Here is a 14,894-nt window from a genome sequence, read left to right as displayed (position 1 = left end):
TTTGGCATTTATGTGTTGATGCAAATGGATTCCAAATAATGCTAAGTTATGCATAACTAAAATATGGCACATTTGCTGCCTGTCTGCCTCTCTCTCTCTCTTTCTCCTGCTCATGGTGCCCTTGTGTCTTGTCCCCTTTTGGTTTTAATTACCTGCCACAGTGGCTCCAATTCTTAAAATGGTCTGTGTAAACAAACAACTCTGAATTCCTTGTGTCTTATTTCTCAGGTGAAGAAACCTCACTTGTCTGATGCATTGTTTGGGGAAGAGTGCAAAATCAGCTATGACCAACTGTATGAATTCCTCAAATATGCTGCATTAGGGAAACAGCACGGAGCAACACAGTCCAGGTAGACCTTCTGTTTTTGTCATGTAAGGCAGCCCATCCTACAGGTTCGGTGGAAGGGAATGTAGGGCATGTCTACATGGGCCACTCTGGATCAATGCTGTGGAAATTTGCACAGGCAACTGTTGAATTTGCATAGGCAGCGGGAGGGTGTCCGTACAGCCAGGCCCCATGCTGCCTTGGTGGTGGGAAGGAGTCAGCATTTCCCAGCATCACCAAACCTAGATTGGCACCACGGGATGGCCACCTTTACCATCCATGTCTCATCCTTGTCATAGCAGCAACCATTGTTGTGGCTTGTTACAAGTGATGATGGTTGCTGAAGTGCTGGCACAACTCAGAGTGGAGAGCTCTGTGGATAAGGACCTATTGTCCCCTTTTTTCACTTGCCATGTCAGCTGTCAGAACTTAAAATTCAGCTGAAGGGCTGTCTCTTCCATCAGACCTACTTAGACAATTTTAATTTGTGAATTTTAACTTTCATGTTATCAGTGAATTTTAATCTCCATTTCACTCTGTGTATCCTGATATATGTATCTGAATAGTCTTGTTTTTACGTTTCTGTTTAAACTCTGTTGAACCCCGTCTCGAGTTGCAAGGAGAGGTAGATAATCATCATAATCATATTAAGAGCCATTTCCTGTTCTCAGGCTGTCCAAGCCGGGCAAAGCAGGATGGCCATGTAAACAGTTCTGAATCAGAAGAGGCCTAACTATTAATACATAGTGTGGGGAAGTTTCAGGGCAGTTCCTGACTTTCAGTAACATGTGACAAGGCCATGTTAAGTGGCTTCCCCTGGAGTATAGAGCAAATTGGTTCCTTGGGTCATGGGGATGTCACAACATCTATTCACCCTTGTCCCACCTCATTTGGCCCATGTAGATAGGCCTGCAGTTAAAACCAATTATTTGATGCTCTTTTCACCTTTTCCAATGAGCTTTAAATACCTTCTACTATGGATCCATATGGTCAGAGCACTGAGATAAACCAAGAATGGCTGGCCATACTGGTTTAGATATTAACAGTAATTGTAATCCAGCATACCTGGAAGGAACCAAGTTTGGGAAGGTGAGCCTAAATATTTGCCCATTTTTCGTTCTGCACTTCACTCTAGTTGGTGGGTTTCAGAGGGAAAGAATGGATTCCACAGTCTTTAAAATATGTTAGGCTTTTTATCGAGTCACTTCGGAATGATCGAAATTGTGCAGTACAGTTGTTACTGGACTACAACTCCCAACAACCCTAACTGACATAGCAGATGGGGAAGAACACTGGGAGTTACAGTCCAGTAACATCTAGAGGACTGCATCATTTTCACCTCTGTTTTAGAAATATACTAATTAGAAACTTTTTCTGTGCATGTGTTCTTTCTAAAAAAAGTGAAATATTTGTTTCAAGGTGTGTTTTACCTCTTCGTTGTGCATCATCCTGGGGGCCCATATGGTCTGAAAAGCAATAAATTACAGGTTGATCATCCCTTATTCAGAATTTTTTTAAAAATCCAAAAATAAAAATTATCCGTATGGGTGGCCAAGATAGTGACTTGTGTTATTTCTGATAGTTTAATATACACACATTTTGCTTCATGCAAAATATATATTTCAATTGTGTATAAAGTTACCTCCAATTTGTGTGTATAAGGAGTACATGCAACAGAAATGAATTTCAGATTTAGACTTGGGTCCATTTCCAAGATACCTCATTTTATATGTATATCCAAAATCTTAAATATTTCTAGTCGCAGACATTTCAGATAAGGAATATTCAACTTGTACTTTTGTTAAATAAATATGTTTTCTTTCAATCTGTGATACAGTTGGTGCCGAATTCATCACCGCAGGCGTTTGTCTGGTGTGTCGGTCGTGGTTCTACACGAAGTGAGTCAGCTCCATTTCTATCTGTTCTACTTACAGTTCAAGTTTCTGAGAAGGATGTTCAGACATGTAAGTTTCTTTCTGTGATCAAAAATAGCTAAGGTGGGGAATAACTATTATCTGAATTAGTAATACTGGCAGATCTCTCCATCCATATGCAGTGTTAATGAATGCAATCATGTCGTAGCACTTCTTGTTGGATTGGGGGAGAGACCATCTTCTAGAACCTTTCAACCCTCAAGGTCAACTAGAAAAGCCCTCCTGTTTGATGCCAACTGCTTTGGAGGTCTGTAACGCAGTTCTTTGGAGCAGGGTATTGCAGAATTCTTTTCCATCTGAAATTGGGCATGCAGTAACCAAATTTTAGATGTGTGCCAAAGACTTCATTTTCCTACGCTTTCCCTGTATAGCCTAACCTGCCATAAATTTCAAAGATAATATAAATATTATAGGCTGATTCCTATTTGTAGTCCCAGCCAAGGTTGAATAAATCAATTAGTAGGCCAAGCCTTATGTGCTTGCCATAGATGCAGGCGAAACGTCAGGAGGGAATGCCTCTAGAACATGGCCATATAGCCCGAAAAAACCTACAACAACCCAGTGATTTTGGCCATGAAAGCCTTCGACAATACAGAGTCCATAACTATTCACTCATAAAAGTAAATCAATTCACAAGAAACATTCAGCTTCCCTATCCCCAATTTTACGGAGCTCAAATCCACCTTTGAGGATCTTCAGGGAAGAGTTTCCTTTTGGTGCCCCAAACCATGCTAGTATGTCTGATAGGGACATGAAAGATTGTCTTCTAGCATTGAGCCGTGGCACTTAAAGTCGTGTCAAACTGCATTGATTCAACAGTGTAGATATATCCTGACTTTAATGACTTGGCAGCAAGAAGAAACTAATTCCTGAGTCCAATTCAACACTCTGTAATCACTACACATCACACTGCATCAGTTCTTTATCTTCTCTTCCTAGCAATTTCCTCTTCAAGGCTTTTGGCATCCACATAGTTTTAGCCCCGATGTGGTTTTCCTTTAGCTGTGGGGTGCTTTTGGATGCAAACAGTACATTCTGTCTTCTGGAAATACTGTTTTTTTTCTGTTCCAAATGAAGGCAAACTTAACTTTCCCTGTTTTCATCTCCTTTACAAGCCTTCGCTTAGCAGGATGCTTTGAATGAGTAAATCCTGAAAACAGTGGTATTTGGGGGGTTTCCAGTGGCCAGGAAACATGTGTCTCTAATTTAAAGCACATCCAGGACTTTCCAAGAATGACCCACCGCCACTTCCTGCCAGCGAGACACAATATTGAGTTTTTTCTGACTCCTGCCTGGAAGTCGGTGCCATTAAGACGATCACTAGGTGCGCACAAGGGGGACCTGTGTTACTCACCACAATTTCCCTAAAAAGATTATCAGTCCCTCCCACCTTCCTGCTTTTAAAGTAACAATTGCAGGATGAAAAATAAAGAATTGTGGAAAATGGGTTGTCGTGAGTTTTCCGGGCTGTGTGGCCATGTTCCAGAAGCATTCTCTTCTGACGTTTTGCCCAAATCTATCGCAGGCATCCTCAGTGGTAGTGATGTCTGTGGGAAACTAGGCAAGTGAGGTTTATATATCTGTGGAATAATGTCCAAGGTGGGAGAAAGAACGCTTCTCTGCTTGAGACAAGTGTGAATGTTGCAATTGGCCAGCTTGATTATTTATTATTTATTTATTTACGACATTTATATGCTGCCCTTCTCACCCCGAAGGGGACTCAGAGTGACTAACAAGATAAATATACATACAATATATTATATTATTAGCATAGTACCATATCAGTATTAATTATTACTATATTGTATTATACCATTATATTGTAGTATTATTAGTAATATTACATGTAATATAGATATATAATTATAATATCATATTATTACTAATATTATATTGCATTACATTATAATATTATATTATAATTATATTGTAATATTATATTATAATATTATTATATTATAATATTATAATTGGGAGGTACTAGCTGGTCCTGATTATTTCCTGTCAGGATTCCCCTGTTTTTTAGTGTTTATTCTTTATTTACTGTCCTGGCTCTAGAGGTTTTTTAATACTGGTATCCAGATTTTGTTCATTGTCATGGTTTCCTTCTTTTTGTTGAAATTGTCCACATACTTGTGGATTTCAGTGGCTTCTCTGTGTAGTCGGACATGGTGGTTGTGAAAGTGGTCCAGCATGCTCTGCTATGGCTGGCTTCTCTATTTGAGTTAGTCTGCAGCGCCTTTCATCTTTCTATCACCTTCCAACAAAGGATTCCCTCGGGCAGGAAGCAACCAGGCTTTGAAGCTGCAAGGTCATTGAATGCTAATCAAGGTGGCCTATTGCAACATTCATACTTGCCTCAAGCAGACGAGTTCTTTCTCCCACCCTGGACATTTCACAGATATATAAACCGTACTTGCCTGGTTTCCAACAGACCTCACCAATCTCTGAGGATGCCTGCCATAGATGTGGGCAAAACATCAGGAGAGAATGCTTCTGGAACATGGTCATGCAGCCTGGAAAACTCACAGCAATCCAGTGATTCTGGCCTTAAAGCCTTCAACAACACAATAATAACAATATTTTTTTTCGTTACCTACTTCTCTTCGATGCTTGAAGTGGGATACAACATTGTTAAAATGCCATTAAGACACATAAATTCAAAGACAGAGTAGACCTAACACTAAAACCCTTTAGAACTACTTATAACCAATACATGCCAATTTGAAAACAATTACAATAAAAATAAAAATTTAAAAAATAAAATAAGTCTAAACATGAAAAGGTGGCTCTTTTGTACTCTTAAACACATTCTCCCTCAACTAGGATCTTGGGAGCTATAATTTCGAAGAGTAGTTATGCTGCGCTCTTTGTAATTGTGAGCAGACCTCAGCTTTATGATATCTGTGCTCAGTTTTGTTTTTTTATGAGTTTTTTTTAACTAGACTCCCAGAGTCAGAGCCTAAATGAGAATTAGACCTAAAGAAAATAACACTAAGCAAAAGTTCAGCAAAAGAATGCTCTTGGCTTTCTTCCCTGTATTCTTTTTGAGCAATCTAATTCTGGGAATAAGGGAAGTTTTGTATTGTTAGACAGTTATAATGCGCAGAAGCCTTGCTGATCCGCTGCAAGTCACATGGAGATCTATTTTCTGTCAACTCCGGCTTTCCAACTGAACTGGGAAGACTTTTGGCTTGTTCAATCTAAAGGCAGTTCCCAAGTTACAAACAAGATAGGTTCTGTAGTTTTGTTCTTATGTTGAAGTTGTATTTAAGTTGGAACAGATATTTTTTTAAGTGTAACTCCAGCCATATAGATTTTGTGTGTGTGTCAGGAGAAACTTGAGAAACTGCAAGTCACTTCTGGTGTGAGAGAATTGGCCGTCTGCAAGGACGTTCCCAAGGGGATGCCCAGATGTCTTACCCAAGGGAGGCTTCTCTCATGTCCCCACATGGGAAGCTGAAACTGACAGACAGGAGCTCATCCTGCTAGCTGGATTTGAACCGCTGACCTTTTGGTCAGCAGTTGAGCTGACACAAGGGTTTAACCCATTGTGCCACTGGGGGCTCCTGGGCCATATATATATATATATATATATATATATATATATATATATATATATATACATACACACACACACACACATACATACATACACGCATGTAGATATTGATAAATGAATGCTTTGGATAGCATAGGGAAGGGCTAAGACGCTGTGGTATTTGTTTTGCTGCCTGTGCCCCTGTTTAGAAGATTTCGCCTCACTTTTTGTCCCTGTGATCATTGGATTTTGGAATATTTGGTTTGTTTTGGAAACATGGACTGGAAACAAAGCTTCAGTGGAGACCCCTTTTCCCCATGATAATAACTCTTTCAGGAGATTTCCCTTCCAAGGAGTAGATTTCTCTCACTTCCTGTTGTTTCACCCCTGTTCTTAACTCTGAGTTATTTGTAAGTTAGATGTGTGTAACTTGAGGACTGTCTGTATTACTTTCCTCCCTCCTTTTTTGCTCGAAACTGGACATCCATCTGCTGCAAATGTGTTCAAAAGAGTAGGTGGGATGTACTGGAGCCAGATTCAAATGGCTTTAAAATGTGTTAATTATGTCCCCCACCCCACATACTGATGTGGGCTGGATATATAATGATCTGAATTATTTTATTTATCATTATTTATTTCAGGCATTTATACCCTGTCCTTCTCGACCTCCGAGGAGGGACTCGGAACGGCTTTCAAACAGGCAACAATTCAATGCCAAGCATGATATAAACACATAATAAATACATAAACATTAAAATAGTTTTAAAAATACATTCGAACTAGTTAGGAATTCTGCCATTAAACTTCCCAAATGGTTTAGAAGACATCTTTGGAGACAAGCCCTTTCATATTCTGTTTTTACAGATGAGGGACACTAAGACCAAGAGATGAACAATTAGCATAAGACAAACCACAAAGACAGTTATTTCTTTATGTAATAACTTGCATGCCAAAGACCCCACTGCTTCTTCCTGTAGTATTTAGTGATCAGAAGGCAATAGGAAAACGTTGTCTCTGTCTGGATCCCTTCTGCCAGGCAGGGCAGAGAATACTGGGTCAGATGAGTATAAATCATCATGCTTTCCTCAAATATAGTATGAATAAAGCAACCAAAGACTTTGGCGTTGCTTTCTATTGATGTCAGGAGACTTACCAGTTGAGGACATCCTGCATTCTGTCCAAGAGAAAAGAAGCCCTTTCTCACATCACAATATGTATACAGCTTATTGGAAGGACTATAGGATAAATCATGACTCCATTGTGCATTCTGCTTTTCTTTGCCACGTGACATATTTTATTTAACACAAGTCCTGTGTCTTTTAATAGCATTTCTCTCTACCACCTGCATCAGGTGATTTTATGGAAAGGCTTTGTGGAGCAGGAAAAAAGAACAATCGGCAGATCAGCAGCCTTGGTAATATCAATATTATATTTATTATGTGTTCTTAAATATAATTTATGCATCCTCCAGTCCTGGGTTGATCTATGTGTCTGAATGAATATGTCCTGTGATCATACACTTAGATAAGCTGACCATATAGCTGAAGTTGTTGGTGGGAATCTTACTGTTTAGCTCCAGATAGGGCAGATCCATTGAATGAATGGTGTTTACATAAGTATTGACTTATAATTTAGCAGTTTGATCGCTGGGTCATATTGTTTTTTAAATCTTACTTTGTTTTCTCAAACTTTCCAAAGGGATAGCAAGTTTGTTCTTTGGAGGAATCCAGCAATTTTGAAAAATAAAGTGAATACAGAGACATAAAGACTTTCAAGCAGGTCCCTGTTGATCATTATCATAAATATGTATATGTTATATTATTAGTTTCTGCTTACAAAAGTAGGACTTTTTCACCTATTGTTTTCCTGCCTTCGTTCTCCATTTGCCATTCTGAGTTCTTTGAAGATGGGCAGAAAAGTTCCTGGGAGAAAAATATAGTAGAAATATTTACAATAATTACCTTTTGGATTTCAGATTTGGAGAAAGATCCCGTCATTCAGAAATATGGAAGCGAGTGTCGTGGGCTCTCTGGTTACATTTTAACACCAAAGGAGATGCGTCTTCACGATTACCCCATAGAAGGTAGATTTCTTCATAGTTGGTGAAGATTAATCTGAAAGTCCTCATGATTTGAGAGTGGAAATCTTCAAAGGGTATGAAGAGCAATGGTCTGAGTTTTGAGCCCCAAAACGAAAAACCTGAAACAACCCTCCCAATTTTGGGAGGCTTACAAAAAATGGATCGGGGCACCCAAAGAAAGCCAGGACGCGAAACAGGACAAGGTTTTCCCCAAATGCACATGTCTAGTTTCTGAGCCCTTCAGTCACGATGGCTCTCACGCTATATTTTCTTTTTCTCTTCTAGGGCACGATGACTGCATCCATTTTGTTTGCACTCCCTGCAAGGGTCCTATAACAGACAGCAGCCCCCTCTTTGGTCTGGACTGCGAAATGGTACGTTAAAAAAGGGGATGTTGCACAAAAAACTTTCACATTGCTTTCTACATCATCATAATTATGATTTTTTTATTTATTTTCCATCTCTCCTCATGACTAGAGATAGGGCACAACATAGTTAAAAATAGTTATGTAGAAAGAAACGGGGCATCACACCCTGCATTAGCCTTTTGCCTTATCAGAAACACAGAAGGCTGGACCCATTCAGCATCTGTTTCACAAGGCTATCCAAGCCAGAACACTCATGTTAACTTGGTTAATAGATCAGCCATCTTTGATTCCTCTTCTCTTTGAATTGCTTCTGTTTTGAGTAGTTATGCTAAGATGGCAGTCCCGAAGAACATCCAACTTCATTTGCTTTGAGGCTTGCCACACCTTGGTTTGCAAGCCTGGGAGCAGGGCTTGTCTTTTCCTCTATATTTCATTTTCAAAAAAGAAATGTAAGGCATTTTGTGGTTCCTTACAAGCTATAAAGTTAACTATAAATACTATAAATCTATACACATAAAAAGTATAAAATGTGTGTATGCGGCGGAGGTGTCCACATACACAACCTCAGGCCTCCACAAACAAGTTATCATTCCAAGTGTTGAGAAGTCTCCAAAGACACTCCCTTCACTGACATTGCAGGTTGGGGTGAACACCATGAATATGTAGGCCAAACCCTGCCAGTGTCCTCCCCAAACACTATGGCCCACCACCTTTCGTTCCGGGACCATTTCACGTGTTTCGTCTACCACAAGCAGGCATCCCAGGGTTCCTTTCTTTATCCATTGGTGTGGAATTTTCATGATTCCCACCCTCTGCCTCTCCCTTAACCCTTTCCTACCCTTTCCTATGGCACACAGCAAACAAGGAGGAACTGAACAGACTGGAAGGATTTGGAGGACTGACTCAACAAGATGGAAGTTATAGTTCATCCTGCATCAAGGCAGAGGACTGTGATCCCCTTCGATAATGGACCTGGATCATATTTGGCATGCAGAACACTAATTGATATTACCTAACACCCCAAAACAAACAATGCCTTTTTGAAACAACCAAGGCACCGCTGAGTACTCAAGATAATGATTAATGAAAACAATCCCTGTGCAAATGGTCAATGCATATAGATTTGTAGCTACCAGATAAGATGAGATACTAGGATATTGGAGGTGAGAAGTTGATGAAAAACTCCCTGCTTGACATGGCCCCTGTTGAACCTTTCTCTGTTTCTACTCTTTCATCCTCAGTGTCTCACTGAAAAGGGGTCTGAACTCACACGGATCTCAGTGGTGGATGCCAGTGGCCAGTGCATTCTGGATGAACTCGTCAAACCCAAATTACCAATAATAAATTATCTCACCAGGTATTTACTTATATACGTGTTTTTTGAAAACAAGTACCCAAAAATTCCTGCGTTCAAAAGAGTTTCAAGAACACTTATCCTCCCAAAATGTGCTCTCCTGTTCTTAGAGCCCATCCATCCACACATAATGAAGGGGTGAGCGGATGGGTCGCTGCTGGCTTTAAACTTTGTACAACTAGCAAGTCTAATGCTGTGCTCAAAATGTTGGACAGGGTTTTGTAAGATGCTGATGCTAATCCCGAACTTCTACGCCACACAACATTTTTGAGATGATCTGTCTGTTTCTATCACCTTGATCTACCATATATACTTGTGTATAAGTCTAGACAATTTAGTCTAAAAATCCATCTTTAAAAACTGACTGCAGCTTGCCCTCAACTTACACATGAGGTCAAGTTAAACATGAATATATAGTACTTCATAGGGTTTTTGTGAGGATAGAGAGTAGAGTGAAGTTACCGTACATACTCGAATATAAGCCAGCCTAAATATAAGCCAAAGCATCTAATTTTACCACAAAAAACTAGCAAAACGTATTGACTCGAGTATAAGCCGAGGGCAGGAAATGCAGCAGCTACTGGTAAATTTCAAAATAAAAATAGATACCAATTTAAAATGTTTAAAAGCAATGCTTTTGGGTTTGGAAAGATTAGCCGTTTACAAGAAATGTTGCCCAGGGGACCCCCGATTGTAGTTACATAAAATTAGATTAATTGAGGCATCAGTAGGGTAAATGTTTTTGAATATTTATATAATACTGTAATTTAAGATAAGACTGCCCAATTCTGATTAAACCATTATTCTAATCTTCCGTTTAAATGTGCTTATGTATCCTTCCAATAATAGTAGAGTAAAATAATAAATATAATAATAAATAATAATAGAGTAAAATAATGGAAATGTAATAACAACAGTAATAAAAAAGTAAAACAATAAATGTAATAAAATAATAACAATAGAGTAAAATAATAGAAATGTAATAATAACAGTGATAACAGTAAAATAATGAATTTAATAATAATAACAATAGAGTAAAATAATAAATGTAATAAAATAATAATAATAATAGAGTAAAATAATGGAAATGTAATAATAACAGTAATAACAGAGTAAAATAATGGAAATGTAATAACAACAGTAATAAAAAAGTAAAATAATAAATGTAATAAAATAATAATAAGAGTCAAATAATGTAAATATAACAATAATAATAATAATAGACTTACTTACTTAGGCGATCCCTCGTTGGACGAGTAAGATGGTCTTCCATCATGGGTTTCCTTGTGGGTCCGTATGTGGCTGTGGAGCCCTATTCTTGCTCTGCATCTTCTTCCGCAGTGAGGGCATTGGTTTCCAGGTGGAAGGCGGTCCCGGTCGGGGTTGGCTTGACGCGCCTTCCTCCTGGCGCGTTTCGCTCTTTCACCCTCCACTCGTGCCTCCTCGAATTCTGCAGCACTGCTGGTCACAGCTGACCTCCAGCTGGAGCGCTCAAGGGCCAGGGCTTCCCAGTTCTCAGTGTCTATGCCAGAGTTTTTAAGGTTGGCTTTGAGCCCATCTTTAAATCTCTTTTCCTGTCCACCAACATTCCGTTTTCCGTTCTTGAGTTCGGAGTAGAGCAACTGCTTTGGGAGACGGTGGTCAGGCATCCGGACAACGTGGCCTGTCCAGCGGAGTTGATGTTGGAGGACCATCGCTTCAATGCTGGTGGTCTTTGCTTCTTCCAGCACACTGACGTTTGTCCGCTTGTCTTCCCAGGAGATTTGCAGGATTTTCCGGAGGCAGCGCTGGTGGAATCGTTCCAGGAGCTGCATGTGACGTCTGTAGACAGTCCACGTCTCACAGGCATAGAGCAGGGTTGGGAGGACAATGGCTTTATAGACAAGCACCTTGGTGTCCCTACGGATGTCCCGGTCCTCAAACACTCTCTGCTTCATTCGGGAAAATGCTGCACTTGCAGAGCTCAGGCGGTGTTGTATTTCGGCGTCGATGTTGACTTTGGTGGAGAGGTGGCTGCCAAGGTAGCGGAAATGGTCGACATTTTCTAATGTTACACCATTAAGCTGTATCTCTGGCATTGGAGAGGGGACGGCTGGTGACTGCTGGAACAGCACTTTGGTTTTCTCAATGTTCAGCGACAGGCCAAGCTTTGTGTATGCTTCTGCAAAGGTGTTGAGGGTGGCTTGTAGATCTTCTTCTGTATGCGCACAGATGACATTGTCATCAGCATACTGGAGTTCTATAACAGATGCTGTTGTGACCTTGGTTTTGGCTTTCAGTCTGCTGAGGTTAAACAGCTTGCCATCTGTCCGATAGATTATTTCCACTCCGGTGGGAAGCTTCCCATCAACAAGGTGAAGTATCATAGCAATGAAGATGGAGAATAAAGTTGGGGCAATAACACATCCCTGTTTGACACCCGATTCCACCTTAAATGGGTCACTTTGGGAGCCACTGCTGTCCAAGACTGTTGCCATCATGTCATCGTGGAGGAGCCGCAGGATGTTCACAAATTTGCTTGGGCACCCGATTTTTTGGAGGATGGTCCAGAGAGCGCTGCGATTCACTGTGTCGAATGCCTTTGCAAGGTCGATGAATGCCATGTACAGAGGTTGATTTTGTTCTCTGCATTTTTCTTGGAGCTGTCGTGCAGTGAAGATCATGTCCACGGTTCCTCTGGAAGGGCGGAAGCCGTTCTGGGATTCTGGGAGGGTGTCTTCTGAGAGGGGCAGAAGGCGGTTTGCAAGGATTCTTGCGAGGATTTTCCCAGCAGAGGTTAGAAGGGAGATACCTCGATAGTTTCCGCAGTCTGTTCTTTCCCCTTTTTTGAAGAGGGTGATGATGGTGGCATCCTTGAAGTCTGCTGGGATTTTCTCGGTCACCCACACTTTTTCTATGAGCTGGTGGAGTTGGTGTGTCAGCTCAGGTCCTCCCTCTTTAAAGATTTCAGCAGGGATCCCATCCGGTCCGCTGGCTTTGTTATTCTTTTGTTGGCTGATGGCATTGCTGACTTCTTCCAAGCTAGGCAGTGCTGCAAGCTCATCTCTGGTTTGTTGTTGCGGGATTTGTGAGAGGACCTCTTCGGCCACATTGGAGCTGAGGTTTAGGAGGCTTTGGTAGTGTTCTTTCCAACGTAGTGCAATTGACTTTTGGTCCTTCAGGAGTTTGGTTCCGTCTGATGAGCGTAGAGGCTGTATGCCATGGTTTCTTGGTCCATAGATGACCTTTGTGGCTTTGAAAAATCCTTGAGCATTATGGGTATCTGCCAGGTGTTGGATTTCTTCAGCCTTCTTTGTCCACCAGATGTTCTTGAGTTCTCTTGTCCTTCTTTGGACCTCAGCTTTTGCACTGGCGAAGATCTTTTTCTTAGCAGCACAGTTGATGTCTCTCTGCCATATTTGGAAGGCTTTCCTTTTCTTGTCGATTAGCTGTTGGATCTCGATGTCATTTTCGTCAAACCAATCTTGATGTTTCTTGGCTTGGTATCCAATAGTTTCTTCGCAGGCTTGGATGATGGAGGTCTTCAGTTTGTTCCAATGTTCCTCAACATTTTCGGGGTGTACTGTGGGTAGATGGTCCTTGAGTGCTGTTTGGAGATGAGCTCGTCTGGAGGGCTCCTGAAGGGCTTGGGTGTTCATTTTGCGCCTTGTTTTCCTTCCTTGGAGTCTGCGCTTGGGAGCGATCTTGATAGCCATCGTGGATCGGATTAGCCTGTGATCGGTCCAGCAGTCGTCAGCACCTGTCATGGCTCTTGTGAGGAGCACGTCACGGCGGTCTCTGGCACGTGTGATTACATAGTCTAAGAGGTGCCAATGCTTTGACCGGGGGTGCTTCCATGATGTCTTGAACTTGTTTTTCTGGCGGAAGAGCGTGTTGGTGATGACAAGGTTGTGCTCCGCACATTTGGTGAGAAGCAGGATGCCATTCGAGTTGCTGTTTCCAACCCCGTCTTTTCCTATGGTGCCTGGCCACAGGTCGAAGTCTCGCCCAACTCTTGCATTGAAGTCCCCCAGGAGAATGATTTTGTCCTCCTTAGGTATCCCCGATAGGACGGTGTCCAGCTGACAGTAGAATTTCTCCTTGATGTCTTCATCAGCGTCTAGTGTTGGTGCATAGGCACTTATGATGGTTGCCTGTTGGTTTTTGGCAAGATCAATTCGGAGGGTGGAGAGTCGTTCGTTGATGCCAGTGGGTGCTTCGGTCAGATGTTTCACCAGATCATTCCTGATAGCAAAGCCAACTCCGTGCATTCTTTGGTCTTCTTCGGGCAGTCCCTTCCAGAAGAAAGTGTAGCCTCCTTTTTCTTCCTTCAGCTGTCCCTCTCCTGCTCTCCGGGTCTCCTGAAGGGCTGCTATGTCGATGTTGAAGCGTCCCAGCTCCCTTGCAATGATGGCAGTTCTGCGTTCGGGGCGTTCACTGCCACTGTTGTCCATCAGAGTCCGTACGTTCCACGTACCGAAGTTCATTTTTCTTTTTTGGCCGCAGGGTGGTGACCCCACTGGACGCGGCAGTCCAGTCAGGGATAAGTGAGGCAGACTATGTTTAGGGCACCTTTTCTAGCCCCCTCCCCGTGTGGGGTGAGCAGAGTGGGTCCTAAAAAGGGCTGCTCAGTCGCGGATACAGCTGCCGAACTACTCAACTGCCTCGGACCTTGAGGTAGAACGACTGAGTCCGTACCCACCGCCCATGTGCCAGTCTGTGACTAGGGGCTTCCAGATTTCACAGTCCTGCCCCCGTCGCCACTCGCTGATCGCCATGGGACTTTGGTTGGTTTGTTTTTTGTTTTTTTTTCTTCGGAAGACGCCTGTGCGTGGGTTTTTTTAATGTGTGGAGGTCAGTGCACAACTGATCAACACACAGTCTTCACAGATGAGGTTCCACTGGTGATGTAGTTTAACACAATGACCATGGCTTCTCAGTCTGTTGCAGCCTTCTTCCGCCTTCGCAGCCGTTGTAACATGTGCCATGTTATCCTCCGCCTGCTCCGCCGTTGAGGTCTTTGGGTCTTCGGACTGTGCTTGGTCTGGGACCTCCCCCGCGGCCACTCCTGGGAGTGCAGGACTCCAGTTGTTGTGCCCACAGGTTCATCGGAACACGCAAGCCCCCTCACCACGACAAGGTGACAGTCCATCGAGGGGGAATAATAATAGAGCAAAATAATAAATAGAGTAATAATAAATAGAGTAAAATAATAAATGTAATAATAACAATAATAGAGTAAAATAATAAATGTAATAATAATATTTATTATTATTTATTTACAGTATTTCTATACCACTTTTCTCACCCCTA

At 41.7% G+C, this 14,894-nt stretch overlaps 1 protein-coding gene across 3 annotated transcripts in view; it reads left to right on the top strand.

The window, feature by feature from the left end:
- The window catches only part of LOC137095535 (RNA exonuclease 5-like), a 44,258-nt gene that overhangs the window by 11,580 nt on the left and 17,784 nt on the right, over nt 1-14,894 (top strand). For 2 of the 3 annotated variants that reach the window (XM_067462310.1, XM_067462312.1), the window contains exons 3-8: nt 229-350; nt 2,163-2,289; nt 7,127-7,214; nt 7,776-7,883; nt 8,166-8,254; nt 9,490-9,605. In XM_067462310.1, coding sequence (XP_067318411.1) covers nt 229-350; nt 2,163-2,289; nt 7,127-7,214; nt 7,776-7,883; nt 8,166-8,254; nt 9,490-9,605 — 650 coding nt within the window. The remainder of the gene's footprint in view (nt 1-228; nt 351-2,162; nt 2,290-7,126; nt 7,215-7,775; nt 7,884-8,165; nt 8,255-9,489; nt 9,606-14,894) is intronic. The other variant, XM_067462311.1, reaches the window with a different exon arrangement.

The sequence above is a fragment of the Anolis sagrei genome, chromosome Y, assembly GCF_037176765.1.
Source record: "Anolis sagrei isolate rAnoSag1 chromosome Y, rAnoSag1.mat, whole genome shotgun sequence".
Taxonomy (NCBI): Eukaryota; Metazoa; Chordata; class Lepidosauria; order Squamata; family Dactyloidae; genus Anolis; species Anolis sagrei.
This window is presented reverse-complemented; position numbering and strand designations above follow the sequence as displayed.